General features: G+C 38.5%; 5 protein-coding genes across 8 annotated transcripts in view; 1 reads left to right on the plus strand and 4 right to left on the minus strand.

The window, feature by feature from the left end:
* LOC104805423 (type IV inositol polyphosphate 5-phosphatase 7-like) overlaps positions 1–815 on the minus strand; it is a 3,349-nt gene extending 2,534 nt beyond the window's left edge. For 2 of the 4 annotated variants that reach the window (XM_010529983.2, XM_019201519.1), the window contains exons 1-4: positions 528–802; positions 355–433; positions 154–264; positions 9–66 (exon numbers count right to left, since the gene is read on the minus strand). In XM_010529983.2, the coding sequence (XP_010528285.1) occupies positions 9–66; positions 154–264; positions 355–433; positions 528–609 (330 nt within the window). In that variant the 5' untranslated portion in view covers positions 610–802. Of the gene's footprint in view, positions 1–8; positions 67–153; positions 265–354; positions 434–527 lie in introns of all 4 variants that reach the window. The other 2 variants (XM_019201521.1, XM_019201520.1) reach the window with 2 other exon arrangements.
* Positions 816–2,919: 2,104 nt separating this feature from the next.
* Positions 2,920–3,909, minus strand: LOC104805962 (agamous-like MADS-box protein AGL103). The gene has a single exon (XM_010530682.1). It carries the CDS (start codon positions 3,907–3,909, stop codon positions 2,920–2,922), a length of 990 nt encoding a protein of 329 aa, XP_010528984.1.
* A 1,270-nt stretch (positions 3,910–5,179) lies between these two features.
* On the minus strand, positions 5,180–6,215 carry LOC104805425. Its single transcript, XM_010529991.2, has one exon. It carries the CDS (start codon positions 6,213–6,215, stop codon positions 5,307–5,309), a length of 909 nt encoding a protein of 302 aa, XP_010528293.2. The 3' UTR covers positions 5,180–5,306.
* Positions 6,216–7,247: 1,032 nt separating this feature from the next.
* On the minus strand, positions 7,248–10,807 carry LOC104805426. Its single transcript, XM_010529992.1, has 4 exons — positions 10,698–10,807; positions 10,433–10,609; positions 8,200–9,753; positions 7,248–7,736 (listed from the first exon to the last, which is right to left on the minus strand). Exons 1-4 carry the CDS (start codon positions 10,710–10,712, stop codon positions 7,707–7,709), a joined length of 1,776 nt encoding a protein of 591 aa, XP_010528294.1. The 5' UTR covers positions 10,713–10,807; the 3' UTR covers positions 7,248–7,706.
* A 2,370-nt stretch (positions 10,808–13,177) lies between these two features.
* Positions 13,178–15,458, plus strand: LOC104805427 (inactive LRR receptor-like serine/threonine-protein kinase BIR2). Its single transcript, XM_010529993.2, has one exon. The coding sequence runs from the start codon at positions 13,334–13,336 to the stop codon at positions 15,167–15,169; it is 1,836 nt and encodes a 611-aa protein (XP_010528295.1). The 5' UTR covers positions 13,178–13,333; the 3' UTR covers positions 15,170–15,458.
* Positions 15,459–16,166: the final 708 nt, after the last annotated feature.

Raw genomic sequence — 16,166 nt, forward strand, 5'->3', positions numbered from 1 at the left:
CGCTCTTCCTTCTTGTTTTCCAAACCAATAACATTCCTCGTCTTTAAAGGTACGATCTCTTGAAACCTGCAAAACATAAAACCATTGAATTATATTTCTCCCCTTCTGCATCTAAAACCCACAGACTATAATCTCATGTGTCACATTACATACCCGAGAACATACATATCAGCCCCATTCTTCAAATTCAGCCACTCGTCTAGATCCACTGCTAGGCTTCCCAATGGAGATCTTCCCCCGACATTCCAAGTCCCCACGAATATCCTGAAACACAAACCATCAAATTCACACTTTTTTAGCCTCTACAGATATAGATCCCTCTCTAAACAAATCGGTAGCTTTTCGAGACCTTGCCTTAATTCAGCACTTGAAGTGCAAGAACCCGTCTCTTGAGCCATACCACATCCATCATCCATCAATTCCTCCCAGCTATCTGCCAAAAAGTAGAACCCGTAGAATCCACCATGAGGCACTTCACTACACAAAGCAATAGGCAAAAGTTAGAGAAACTATGAAAGAGAACAAACCCGATCGCTGATCCTTGTCTTCTTCATTCTTTCTCCCGAACCACTCCCTAAACATCTTAGATCTCAGCCCCTTCCTCTTCATCACCTTGCTTGTATGACCAAGTGCATTCCACGACCACTTCTACACACCCATAGTCCAAACCTCCCTCACGTAAGCTTCCCTGCACTTGGCTCACACGAAACAATATATCTTTTATAAAATTTTACAACTCCTCATAATCTATTCATATAGAGAATATAGAAAGAGAAAGGAGCATATATATATGTATATGTATGTATATATGGGGTCAAGGAATAGATTGGTGAACGGATTAAAATAGTCCATAGGGTTAGGAAAACAAAAACAGGAAACATATCTGACCCTTCACAAGCATCTCATTTGGTTTGACTATCAAAGTTAGGTCGTTTGGTGCTAGTCACGTATGTCCCACGGGTTTCTGCATTGACAACGAGAGGTAACATTATCCACATCCTTCCTTAATTAATGGTATTACCTAACCAGGATAAATAAGTACAGATCGAAACTAAACTCACCATTTATTATGTCATAGATTTATGAATATCAAGCTTCTTGTTTTTTTCCTTTTAGAATTTATTAAAATAATTTAATATGTGATCTAACGGCATAACACCTGAATTCCTAATAGGCTAGTAGTATATGTAGGCTCTCTGGTCAGTGGCAGACTAGACATTTCTCATGGCTTGTAGTCTTAACAACTTGAATGGTTAGGAAATCCTTGGATCCATTCGTGTTTTAATGCTCTTGTCATAATCTTGACACTAAATGCCAAAGAATCACTCGCTATACTGCTGGGAATACCATAAAATTGAATATTTTGTGGACCACTCGTTCCAATTTACTAAATGATCTGTCTACATCAGTATCCATTGCAGAATTAACACCGCTTTGTTATTTTTATAGTTTGCGATAAAGAAATATTGAAAGATCATACTTTTCACCGTCAATTCATAATCTCTACAATACATCATAACCATAATCTACATCTAAACTCTATTCATTAATTTTTTTTAATAACGAGGTATCTGAGATCGAATTCAGAATTATCTTATGTGTTTATTGAGTGATCCTAATTTAGTTTCGTATAAACAACTAAGGATTCGATTTCTGAAATGGACTAACAAAACGAAAAGATAATTAAATGTAATAATATTATTTTTATGATATAGTTTTATTTGTATTAAATGTTCTGTAAATTATAGGATTATAAAGGGAAATTAGATTTTGACGTGGCTTTCACGTCACGTCACAGATAAAAATGTATCGTAATTCAAATGCATAATAGTACGAGTAGGTGAATAATATAGGGGGAGGTATTAAAGAGGGCAATTATTTGAGAAATGTAATTTTCACAGATCGGGACATTCTATGGCACAAGTTGGATTAGGTCACGTTCTTCGTCGGTGCATGTCAGTCTCTCAAATCATAATAACGAAGGAGACAACTTATTTCTTACATTTATTTTCCTCTGTCTCGGATCGCCTCCTTGGCATTTTCCTTCCTTTTTCTTTCTTTTTTTTAATATAACAAAGATCTCAATAAATAATAATTTCGAAGAATGATCAAACTCTCTTAGCGGTCTACGTTCGTGCAATCATATGATCGAAACGACACTGAAAATCAACTTTTCAATTTGGAAGAACCAAACTAAAATAGTAATAATTACGTAACGAAAAAAATCAAGTATTAATATCATAATAATATCAGTCCATTTAAGTAACGGAATTCTCTAAAGACCAAAAAATTAGACCTCGTGTGACACACCCACGAGCCCTCTCCCGCGCATACGACGCCAGGTAACTTTCTCCCCAAGGGAGAGTGAGCTTTTTGACATTTTTGTCTTAACTACAGTAACAATAATGAAAAAGGAAAGAGAATCACGGTTTTAGATCCGTATTCTTATTGCCATTTTTCTTTATTTCGTAATTTCTTGTTACCATTTTCATCAGAGAATCAATGGTCAAAACTAAAATCTTCATAGGCAAATACTAATATTAACATTACCATTCTAAATACAACTTCTGTCCCACTTATCTCTTTCTTTATTTTTAGACTTCAATATAAACAAGATGTGAAAACTAAAACAAAATAGCAGGGATATAAAACACTGAATTACAATCCATACAAACTGGAATAGAGTAAAATAAATAAATAAATTTGGAGAAATGTAGTTTTACCCACAAAAAAATGAAAAAATATATATATTCGTCAAGGTCTACATGTTCAAAATAAAGAGACAAGACTGAAACATTGCAGGAATCTAAAGTAATCAATCATATGCCGCAACACACACACGCATATATATAAGTTATCAAAAACACACACACACACACATATATATATATATATATCAAAATCGATTTCCGTAAAGAGTTAAAACCTAGAGAACATTCTTGAAACTGCAGAAGGGGTTGGATTCCAAGCCGATAACGGATCGAATTGTTGGAGAGTAGGAGTTGGTGTCTGAATCTGCGGAAGCGGTGTCTGAAAACCGATGTTGTTAGGGATGAAGCCACTCGGATGCTGAAACGCATGGTTCTGGTACGCTTGTGGCGCAAGAAACCTCGAGTAATCTCCAATATTCATCATGTTCATCATGCTGTCGTTTCGGCTCATCTGGTTGCCCATCTGGGTTCCCGGAAAATCGAAATTATACGCCCATTCTCCGTTCGTTGCGAAGTTTGGGTAGCACGCCAATGGAGTCGGAGCCTGGTTAATGGCCGGACCGAAGTTGCCGTAATGAGGAGGACCAGAGCCGTGGCCGACACTGTTGAACGATCCGTAAGTTAGGGTTTCTTGGAGATGAACGGATTCCGCCGCTTGTTGCTCGAACGGGACCAGCGAGAGATCGGATTCCGGTTTCTTGGTTTCTTGATTTACGGAAAACTGGTCGTTCTTCGTCTCGGACAGATCTGCAGTCATTCGTTTTTGCGAGTGGAGAAACTGACGCCGTTCCTGCAGATTCTGTGACTTGTGATCCAAGGAATCAAAGAGCACCGCCAATTCCTCGGCAGTGTATCTGTCGAGGTCGTGACCCGTCTTCATCTTCTTCTTCTTATCGTCTTCTTCCTTCTTGATCTTACCCAGAAACTGGTGAAGAGTGAGGTTTTTCTTTCCTTTGTCGGCGCTGCTCAGTTTCTTGTACTTCTCGGCCACTTCCTTCACCTTCGACATCTCCCTCGGCCATGTCTGAATCTCTCCGTCCGGTCCGTAGCAGATAACGGCGACCTCGACGTCGCAGAGAGTGGCGAGCTCTTGGGCTTTCTTCATCACAGTGAGTTGTCTCCTCTCGAACCCGGTTTTTCTCTTGGCCTGTGCTTTGGATGAAGAAGAAGACGAAATCGAAGAACACGACGAAGACATTGCGTTTTCTTTCTTCCTTTCTTGTTGTTTCAGAAGACGGAGAATAATGATTGACGAAGTAACCTTACCACTCACTCGTATATATATAGATTGTAAATGCTGAGTAACTTTTTACGCAATGCTATTAAAACCTTCAGTAATTAAAAAAAAGGCAATTAACGCTAGTTTAAAGAAAAGGAAAATAGAGGATTACAGGAAAAAGGAAACGGAGAATTACAGTAAAAAAAAAAAGTAACAAAGGATTGACGAAGAAAAGGAAAGAGTAATTCCTTCTAAGAGAATTTGCTGAAATTACATCGTTGGAAAAAAAAAACTCTAACCCTAGAGTTATTTTTCAAGTTCTGAATTTCCGATTTTAGACAATTGGCTATCTAATTTTTATATTAAATTTCATTATGTTCGGACTATTTTGATTTAGGGTTTTCATAAAATTTAATTGCACAACGTTTTGTTTAAATTATGGAATTGTTAAATTGGATCAAATCCTATAATACCCCTAATTTCTTTTCATAATTACCTTGAGGGCCACGCGACAAAAAAAGTTTTAATATTGGGCCCAGATAAATTCTTCTTAGTTTATCGAGCCCATTATTTGGAACCCATTTATAATCCATCTTTCGACCCATTACGAACGAATGCGAAAATTGTAAATAACATTCAGAATTTCAAAATTCAAAATCCGAACACCATACGGCGGCTGCAGAAGCAGCAGCTTCTCTCTCTGATCCGAGGCTTTTCTTCTGCAAAACCTGGAGGAGGAGGTAAGATCTCCCGCTTGTTTCTCTCTCTTTGTTTCACGAGAAAATTTATCGGCAAGTGTCTGATTGGAAAACGGTGAAGAACCGGAAGAAGAGCAAGGCTTCATGAGAATCGGCTATTCACAACTTGTATGATTGTTTCTGCCATTTACTAATCTTGTGGTAAACTGGAAAATTCATTGTTGTTGTATTGTGGCTTTTGTATACTAACTGTACGGACAGAAGATTCTTGGATCCGTTCTCGTTTCAATGCTTTTGTTATGAAATTGAGACAGCATGAGATCGAACTTTCGTGGAAACCAGTCTACGTACAATATGATTCGGTCGGTATTTTCTTTACGGGAAAAGAAAATCTTGATCAACTCGGAAGAAGAGACGTTCGATCGAGTTCTAGTAGGCCAATTGCGGTCTTACAATGTCAAAATTTATCAATTTTCTTGAACATTTTGTTTTCGAGTTTTCCTTCTGTTCTGGTTTTCGTGTAGAGAATACGAGAGTATATACGCCCCATGTGAAATCATTCGGAGAATCGACCTTTCGATTTCAGGAGCATTGCCAGCCAATTTGGCCGCAAACCCGCGAAAAGAAACGAATAAGCAAAACGAATTGTTCAGGAAAGTACAGAGTTTTACAAAACTATCAGACAGAACAAGTGACCTCCCGAGCCGAAACGTTAATGTCGGAACCACTAAACCCTTTCCCATTAGATCTCATCGTCTCTGCCTCTCTATGCTTCGAGACTTCCATTCTGTTCCTGTCTCTGTCCCTGCCTCTTCTTGCATCCAATACCAAATGCTGTCTGAACATTGTGATGAACGCTTCCACTCTCTCGTTCAACTCCTCGTTCGATAATCTCCCTGGCTCTATGTACCCATCTTCTTCATCGTCATCATCTGTTACGACGTTAACCCTCCTCTCGCGTTCTTGATCGTCCTCCTTCTGTGCCGTTTTCTCGATAAAAAAACGATCTTTCTCATTTTCCTCTGTTTCGGAGCAAACCCTTTTGGTCTCTTCAACGACTTCTTTCTCTACGCAGCTTTTGATCTCTCCCTCGAACTTGTTGAGGTCAATTACGAAATCAGAGCAAACCCTTTTCGCCTTCTTCGTTTTCTTCCCTCTCATCCTCAATCTTCCTCCGCAACGAGTCTTGAGCTCTTGATCTACGCAATGGCAGGAACTCGAGCGAGTTGAAGTGAAGTAAACGGCGATGAGGACGAGGTTGAGTACGAGGAAGACCCAAGAACGCCATTGCTCGATCAAAGACGAGACCGAAGAGAAATGTTTCAGACAGGCCATTGAAAGGACAACTCCTGCAGTCAGCAACGCCGTACAGATGTTCTCCTGCTCTGCAACTTCTTTCTTCATCTCCATTGCTCTTCGTTTTGGGTTTTTGATGCTCGGACTGAGAGATTCGATCTTATACGAGTCGATTCTTGGAACTGTGGTGGGACCAATTTGGATGTTCAAATGGCGAACATGAAGAACAAAAAGGAAGAGTGGAAAAAGGGTTTTGAACAGAGAGATGGAAGAGGAGACAAGAACAGGCATGCTTTGAATCTTATGTTAGTGCAGACATCTTATGATTACTTCCATCTCAGGCTTTTTCAGATTTCCTCTGTTTATTCTCTGTTTTGCCTTTTTTTTTTTAAAACAAATTGGGGACCCTATATTCCTTAAACAATGATTTTGAGCTCTCATATATTCCTTGATCAGTAACAATATTGTGTATAATTTATTATCGTGATTTCATAAATATGAGAATGACAAGAAAAAAAGAAATTAGTCCAATGGATTTGAGCAAAATATAGATGAGGTCACCGAGAAAAAAGTCGAAACAATTTTTTTTTTTTAAATGAGAAGTGTTTTGTACTCAAAGTTGAGTTGAAAGAGACATCGCATGCTTTCAACAGAGAAGATAACAGTTTTTGTTTTTGTTTTTTTTTTACAGAGAATGAAAATATATAAATTTAACGTGTAGGAATAATAATAATAATAACAATATATAAAAAAATCATTCAAAGACAGCCCACGCCTGCTCTCCCTTGTTTTGCTGCTTCCATCAGATCATTGGCCCCCACAGTGTTCATCTTTATCAAACACTTGAATCCACATTGATATATTTTGGTTTAATACAACTCCGTAAGCGTTGTAACTCAAAAATATGTTCGATTTTGATTCGGATACTTGTTCTTGATGGGGCGATTGTGTTGTTTGAATCGGTTCGTTCTATTTATGCTATGTTCTTTTTCGGATTTTGGCTATTCGGGATTGACTCGTCAATGTACTTGTGTGGATAACCGCGGTTGGAAGGCAGGACGAAGGGCACATCGGCATGATAAGAGGAGAGGGCCGAGTTTCACCGGATGGAACCGCGAGGAAAGAGCGAGAAAAGAGACATGTCCCCGCGGGTTACCCGTTAAAGTACGGGTATTACGACATCGAAACCCAAAAATATTACCCGAATTTTGAGTAGAGATAGTATTCCTGTCTACATCCTCTTTTCGTGTGGTGTTGCTGAAAATGGAGGTGGACGATGAACTGTCCAATTGGATTCTGCATCCAAAACCAAAACCCAGTTGGTTCAAACCAAATCTATCTGAACCCATTCTGGTTTTGCTTTATGATTTCTGATGAGCCAAACATCGATTTCGACAGAACCAAATCTTGTTCAAGTTTCAGACACAGGTTTTGAAACATCTATCCACCATTCTCAATTAGTTAGAGCTTAGGACAAAACAAAGAAAGCCAATCAAGTTGTGAACTGAACATATCCCATATGGTCAGATTTTGAAAGTCTCTTCATGTGCTTGGGCTTCTTCCCTCCTCTCTTCTATGCATCTTTTGCCTTGTTGTCCCTTAGAGAATATTAACCAAATACCTCAAAAACCAATTGGTTCCCTTAAAAACTCAGATCTTTTCTTGTACTCATAAATCTAAAAAGAGTCGAAGGAATCATTCAAGAAGAATTCTTCCCTGCCCACAGCAAAGCACCAATAAGGCTCCCTTGTACAGAGGTTAATCGTAGAGGGCTTTGCACTTTTACCATCTCTTCACAGACAAGGAGATGAACTGCAAAAATCATTACATGAATAGCAGAAATCAATTGGATGGAAATGGGATGTGAACAAACATTGCAACTACTTCTTACTGTTTAATCGGATATGATGAAATTCCATGCTCTGAGTGTCGAGTAAAACTACAAGAAGAAGATCTAGATCATAGTTTTAGAAGTAGAACTACCTAAAGCACTTTGGGTGGAGGGGGTAAAAAGAGACTAAACAATGCAGTTTCAATGTTTTTAACTGTGGCAAGAATGTTTTTAGCTGAACCGTGCAATTTTAGAAACTTCAGGGAAGACAGTAGTCTGTCTGTCGTTTATAGTCATCAAACTAGGAACTACTTCTTGACAGTGTAAGACATTTGATGGATGAATGCAGAAAAATTTAGTACTTCCATATGAGTATGAGCTTGTGAACATGAATATGCATGTATAGATAAACTACCTGTCTGGTAATACACACACACAACTGACCTGATGGGCAACCTGGGTCAGTCTCCGAGTTCCACTAGATGATTCATTTCCCAAAGTAGACTCGTCATTTTCTTTCTCCTCCACCTTCATCTTTGCCGGAGAGATATTATTATCATCATTGTCACTTAAAGCTCCCTTCTTCCTTTTCCTTTGGAATGTGTACTTCACTACTCTGTTTCCATCGAATTTCCTTGAAGACTCATTGTTTCCCTCCGATACTGCAGCAACTTTCAACTCAGGAGAATCCAGGCAGAAATCAACCACCTCAGACCCCATTCCGGTAGATGAAACCACAGAATTCTCACATTTTACCAACACATCTTCCCCGGGTTCTGATTGATTTGATGGTTTCACACTAACAGTAAGATTTGTGGATCCTGAGATTGAATCCACATTTCTTTTGATTAAGGTTAACCCAGAATCTAAACAAGGTAATGGTTTTATCTTAGCTTCGGTTTCAGGTATCTGTGCCTTATCTTCATCAACCTTAACATTAACAGGGAGTAAATTAGATTCTTCATGACCCTCCACCAGCTGATCAGTTGGCTTGACAGCACTAGGAATACTATCCAAACTCTTCATGTTCTTGGTCCGTTTCCCTTTACGAATGATTGCAATCTCATCAATGTACTGTGTTCTTTTACGGTGCAAATGTTCTTCTAATCCTTTGCAGGCTTTCACTGCAAGTGCATCCACATCCACTTTCTCACTCTCGTCCTGCAGATATGTCCTCGAAGAACTTTCAACAGATGCATTGTTCATGGATGTCTTGGAACAGGAATGGACAGATAGAGACTGACAAGGTTTTGCAGGCTGACAGGCATGAGACCTAAGTGAGCTCGCTTTCGGTTTTCCCCATCTTCTCTTTCGTCTTCTCCGTATTGTCCTTCCCTTACTGGTTTTCTTAGTTCCCAATGGATTTGGAGGCTTCTTTATCACCTCAACACTCAGACTACTTGCTCTAAGAGCAAGAACAGTACATCTTCTTCCGTTTCCCTCCGCAACAGTTTCAGTTTCGTTCACTTTTCCTGAACTTAGATTATCATTATCATCCTTTGAAGTTGTACCTTGATCCTCTACATGAGGAGGAGGTTTCTCCTCGAGCACGTTCCTTTCAAGGGCACGGATCCTCTGTGTGCATCCATTCCTATACAGCTCGAGCTCTTTGTTTCTCATAACGACGTCCAATTCAGATTCGCAAACATCACAATCCTCTAAATTGCCATCAAACTGCTTCACCTCATTACCGCATTTGTTATGCAGTGAGCTCTGATTTGCTAGAGAGTCTTTCGTCTCTGTATCTTCAAACCCTTGATTAGGATGAAAGCTAACAATAACTTCCGTATCAGCGTTCTCAGTAGAAATTACTTCCTCTATGGTGTTTGTTGCATTGAGTGACTGCGAATTGTTAGTTCTTGCTTTCTCCAATTTGTCCCTCACCCAGTGCAACTCTGATCTTAAGTCAGTGATGATATCTTCAGCCTCTTGAAGCTGAGCTTCGAGCTCATCAATCCGTCGTTGCTGGTTTGATGACGTAATCTCTGCTTCAATTGTCTGCAATGGTTTCGTGTCAGTGACGTTTTACCGGTTTAGGAAAACAATCAGCAAAAAGTTGAAGTCAGCTCCTTGATACCGATCCTTTTTCAAAAGTCCTAAAACCATTCTCGTTGTCATACAATAACACGACTGATGTTATATGAAGTTAACATATCACCATATCATACCTCTTGGCTCTACGAATTCAAATGCAAACATCTAGGAGCACAATAACTTTTGAATGATACACGAACAAGTGCTAATGCAAAAGGATGATAGACTAAACAGAAACGGTACACAATTTTCGCCTAACCACAAAATGAGAAGCTGATATGAAAAATGTCATCCATCAAATTAACAGTCAAACAAAGCTTAAACAATGATGAATGTTCAAATGAAATCAACATGACAAAACATTCTCATAAACGGAAATGGAAACAGACAACAAGCATACTCCCAAAGCAATCAACTTGAACAAGAGGCATCTCAATTTTCGGAATTTTCTGTTTCACTTCTTGAAAACCAGACAAATCCTCCAACATTCATCAATCATCAACCCCCAAAATTCAAAAGGGTGTACAGGAAAAAACACACGAGTGTAACGAACATCGCTCAAAATTTCGGGTAGGTTCTCGATATATCTACAATCTAATCCGTTTTGTAACTAATTGAAACAGTCACAGTTCCAGAATAGGACCTTAGCGTCGATCATCTGCTTCAATCGGACCAACAACCGAAGCGCCTCCTCCTTCGAACTGCACAGATCCTGTTGAAAACGCACAGCTTTCCGCTCCGACACCAAAACCCTAGCAGCTGCTTCCTTCGCCGTGTTCAGAATGATCTCGGCGTAGGCTTTCTTCAAGGCCGTCGTTTTCTGGTACCAAAAGAACGAAACTCGCATCAAAAGAAAAAACACAGATCGTAAAACCACCAGAAAACCCAGAACGAAATTCGGAATTTACATCAGATTCTTCCATGGTTGAACATGAAAAACGAAGGATCTTCCCCAGTTTTCTGGCCCTCCAGAGAAGAAGAGCGGAACTCGGGAGAAGCAGGAGAAAGGAAAAAGCACTCGCCTTCCTTCGCCGTTGGTTAGGAACTGACAAGCCCTTCGTGAAAATACGAGTTTACCCCTCGGAAACGACCGAGAGAAAACGACGTCGCTGTTGCGTACTCTCGCAACGATGAAACGGCGTCGGATTTCAAAGGCGCGCCCAGCTCGGTGCTCGAAGTGGGGACCACATGTCGGAAAGCGCGGTTATTTGGGAATTAGATTTTCAGAATTTTAAATTGCTTTTAAAAAAATTAGAAAAAAGAATGTGGGCTTCAATCCGCTACCTGTGTGATATGGGCTTAAAATGGATTTGATTACCGTATATACATATTTTGATTATAGTTAATTTAGGGCCGGGCTGACAATAATAGCCCAAATTGAACTTACAATTCAAAAATTGCAATTTTTTTATGGCAATTGTCAATCAAACAACTGCAAAATAACACATTGCTTCCTAAACTCACTTTTAATATCTATGATATGCTAATTTTTTGTATCATGTGATACGTGTATGTTGAAAAATATGAAAAAAAAAGTAAACAAAATATAAACGTCTACAATATAAATATATGGTATCTCATAAACTAGCTATCAATTATATTTCTAAGGATATGCATCATTCTTTAATAGCACAACGTGAGGTTTCTTCACCATTATAAATTATAATGGTTCCTCTACTCATATCCTAGTGACATAAGTGGACCATTTGGTAAGACAAATTATTTGTGCAATTTAATTCATAGTTTGCTACATAATATATGGTTTGTGTGGTTATTTGTAGGTGTTGTATATAAGTTGTAATTGAATAGCGTATCAACTTTCCTTTTTTACCAAATAATATTTTATTTTATTTTTTGATAAAATTTGTGTATATTTCTCAAAAAGGATATTAATTTCTCATTAAAGAAAAATGTAAAAGCATTGAATAGACGGTCCATTACCAGCAGTAGAAAGAGGGTAATCCTAAAGTTAAAAAAAATGAAAATTTTATTTTCATAACAAATAATTATTGGAGCACTAAGCATATAATATAAGATAATAGCACCATATTATAAACTATATAACATTTTTTAAGCTCGGGTGTGCGTGGTGCAACATTTATGTATAATATCATATACCATCCTATCAATATCAAACATATATGATGTATAATATATCGGTAATATAAAAAAAATTGTGTATAACATATAGTTGGTTAGTTCAAACAGTTGAAAAGATTACATGAAATTCCCACCAATGTTTTTGCTCTATTTCAAATCAAAGGTTGATTTTTGACCATACCAAACCCTAGAGCCACAATTTGCTACCACCAAAAGGGTGTCATAGTGACAATGGGTTTATATATAATTTATTTATATATACTTAATTAATTATGAAAATGAGAACCAAAGTTCTTATATGTTGAAAGACTATTCTACGTGGTCTAGACAAAATTAAATGCGTGTTCTGAATTGATTTTTGGTTTGATGTTATTTTTTCTCAATTGAATTTCATGGTGAGCTGCCTTGGTCAATGCATTACATATTATTTTGCAATAAACAAAATAAATTACTAAAATATTAAAATTTGGTCAAAGGATATGTGCGAATGCTATGATTTGTCATCCACCTCCACTGCAAAAATCTCAAAAATATCCTTTTTTTGAAAATCGTATATACAACAAAATGAAAACTTACCATTATAAAACTTTGATATGATTCAACAATTCCGGTGGAGATTGACTGCGTGAACGATGATCCCAAAGCCCACAAAAAAAAAAATTACATGTTTTTCTACGTAGTATATTTCAAAAGTATAAGTTATTTTAAAAATATATTTATTCTGAATAATATTATACATCATACCCATGCTTCAACGACTATCACAATGTCAATTATAATAACTTTTACCGTTCCTATTTACTTGTCTCTGAAATCAATTTATGAATGTTCATTAATTCAAATCAAATAGATCACTATGTGAATTTAATTAAAAAAAATGAAGATTTGTAATTTTGTATATAGCTTATACAAAAAGAATACAATCAGAAAAAAAATGATAAGTATTTTTTAAACTAAATTATCTCTAATTGAACCTAAATATAAAGATAAGTGAAAAATGAAAAATATATATGTTTTAAATAACTATGCTTTTAATATAAATCAAATAGTGAAACGTCCAAATTTAAAGTAAAAAAATTCCATGTTATATTTATTTACAAAAATTTGGAAAATTCCATAAATATATTTCTTACAAAATTTTGAAAAACTCCATAACTATATGATGCAATGCAAGTAATACTTGACATTTTCATTTTCTTTAATTATCTTGAAATAAAGGAAAGAAAAGGTAATTTCTCAGTCGTCTACGAACAATAAACGTCAAAGTCGATGACGACTACATTGGCCAACGAGTGTCTCTCTAATTTGCATTTTTCCCTTAAGACCGTTCAACCCGTCTGACTTGACAGGCCTGCCCCTTTGGAAAAGCTCGGAATTCATTGGCAGATGCTGAGAAACCCTTGATTTTGATCCAAACTTAGAAAAGCTCTGACCTTTTTCCGCCATGGGAATCGGTTCGAAACCTTCAAAGTTTCTTCTTTTATCCATCGCTGTTACAGTCGTGTTCTTCTGCTGCCTAGTTATGGCGGCAGATGAAGACGATGTCAGATGCTTACAGGGCGTGAAGAACTCTCTGTCGGATCCTCAGGGCGCGCTGAAATTATGGAACTTTGCCAACTCTACCGTCGGTTTTCTCTGCAATTTCGTCGGTGTGTCTTGTTGGAACAATCAGGAGAACAGGGTCATCAATCTTGAGCTTAGGGACATGGGTTTGTCTGGTCGAATACCAGAGTCGCTCCAGTTCTGCGGTAGCTTGCAGAAACTTGATCTCTCTGGGAATCGTTTGTCTGGTAACATCCCTTCCCAGTTTTGTGACTGGTTACCCTTTCTGGTGTCTCTCGATTTATCCAGCAACGATCTCGGCGGTGAACTTCCTCCTGAGTTAGCTAAGTGTAGTTTCTTGAATTCCTTGGTTTTGTCAAGTAATCGTCTTTCGGGTCAAATTCCGGTACAGTTCTCTGCTTTGGGTAGGTTAGGCAAGTTCTCTGTGTCAAACAATGATCTTACAGGTCGCATTCCTGGGTTCTTCAATTCACCGAATTATACTGCTGATGATTTTGCTGGAAATAAGGGGCTTTGCGGTCGTCCTCTTCATTCTGGTTGTGGAGGGCTGAGCAAAAAGAATCTTGCAATCATAATTGCAGCTGGAGTGTTTGGTGCTGCTGCATCAATGTTGTTAGCTTTTGGAGTTTGGTGGTATTACCATTTGAAGTGGACAAGAAGGCGGCGGAATGGGTATTCATCCGGGAGAGGAGATGGTAGTGATTGGGCGCAAAAACTGCGTGGCCACAAGGTTGCTCAAGTTTCTTTGTTCCAGAAGCCTCTGGTTAAGGTCAGACTGGGTGATCTGATGGCTGCAACGAATAATTTCAGCTCGGAAAACATAATTGTTTCCACTAGAACAGGCACAACATATAAGGCAGTTCTGCCAGATGGGTCAGCCCTTGCAGTCAAGCGTTTGAGCACTTGTAAGCTCGAGGAAAAGCAGTTCCGTTATGAGATGAACAAATTGGGTGAACTTCGCCACCCGAACTTAACACCCCTTCTAGGGTTTTGTCTGGTTGAAGATGAGAAGCTTCTTGTTTACAAGTACATGTCGAATGGGACATTGCACTCATTGCTGCATTCGGTCGGGGCCGAACTGGATTGGCCAACAAGGTTCAGGATCGGTTTAGGCGCTGCCAGGGGCCTGGCTTGGCTTCACCATGGATGCCGGCCTCCTATACTTCACCAAAATATTTGTTCCAGTGTGATTCTCATTGATGAGGATTACGACGCCAGATTTATAGATTCTGGACTTGCAAGGCTAATGGCTCCAACAGATACCAACGAGAGCAGCTTCATGACCGGGGATTTAGGAGAATTCGGGTATGTGGCTCCTGAATATTCTAGCACGATGCTTGCATCACTGAAAGGCGATGTCTACGGACTGGGAGTAGTCCTCCTAGAGTTGGTGACAGGGCAGAAAGCTCTAGGGGCTGGCTCTCTTGACGAAGGGTTCAAAGGAAATTTGGTTGATTGGGTAAACCAGCTTGATAGTTCGGGCAAAATCTCAGATGCCATTGACAAAAACATAAGTGGGACGGGTCACGATGAGGAGATCTTAAAGTTTGTTAGGATTGCATGCAACTGTGTGGCTGCAAGGCCTAAAGAGAGATGGTCTATGGTTCAGGCATACCAGTCCCTGAAAGCTATTGCCGAGAAAATCGGGTTTTCATTCTCAGAGCAAGACGATGACTTCCCCTTGATTTTTGGCATTCCAGAGAATGAGACAATGTAAGCATTTGGAGCCTTAGATTGAGAGGCTAAAGAACACATCAATGTCGAACTTGTCTTCATCCGTCTAGGTTCCCTACTTACCGGGTTCTTGCAAATCTCCGTTATTGTAATGTAAAACATGTTGTTGCCAGTTTAATGTTGTCATGTTAAGTAGATGCATGTGCCATAAAGCTTCAGATGCTCTGTAGAGGTGATTACTATATGTAAAAAGACACTGTATATGTTCTTCTGGGTTGGTTTCCCTTGTGCTTGCCAAGCTTAAGATTTGTTCTGTTGCTTTTTATGGTGAATGTATATGTTCTGAAGTGAAATTGTAAACCAGTGGACTGAGTCTCTGCTTGGATAAGGATCTGAAACATGGGTTTGGTCCTGTAGTCTTTGGGAGACTGATGAAAAACACTTCTGTTGCATCTTTCTTTTACAAACACAAGGAAAGTACTCAACTTGTTGAAGAAAGAGACAGGAAAATTGGAATGTGTGCTCAATGCAGAACAGAAAAAGATGATTCTCAACAGAATCTTACTTTGGACCAAACTCTCCTGCTTCTGGATACAGTAAATTAAAAAAAAAACAACAGAAAAAAAGCTAAAGAATTCAAGAAAAATGGAAAAATAGTTACGAGAGAGAGAGAGAGAGAGAGAGAGAGAGAGAGAGAGCTCTTGCAGAAGTGCTCTTCCTTTTGCATTTCACTTTGTTAGATGCTACCCAAATACAAACAAAGATTCTTCTTGATTTCTTGAAGAAAAGCTAGAAAAAATGCATCACATTTTCAATGTAACCTATCAAGAATCAAGAAGGCAGCATGCTTTGGAATTCGAATTTATTCGAAATGGGGGCATCCGCTGGTGTTCATAAGAATATATGTCATGCTTTGATAGAGATAGATATACTTAAAAATGTAAAGTTATTAAAAGAGGTGAAAAAGAGAATCATAAAGAAGAACCTGACCATGCACATATTATATGGTATCACCATCACCATTGTTTAAGGGGGGGGGG

The sequence above is a fragment of the Tarenaya hassleriana genome, unplaced genomic scaffold, assembly GCF_000463585.1.
Source record: "Tarenaya hassleriana unplaced genomic scaffold, ASM46358v1 Cleome11, whole genome shotgun sequence".
NCBI lineage: Eukaryota > Viridiplantae > Streptophyta > Magnoliopsida > Brassicales > Cleomaceae > Tarenaya > Tarenaya hassleriana.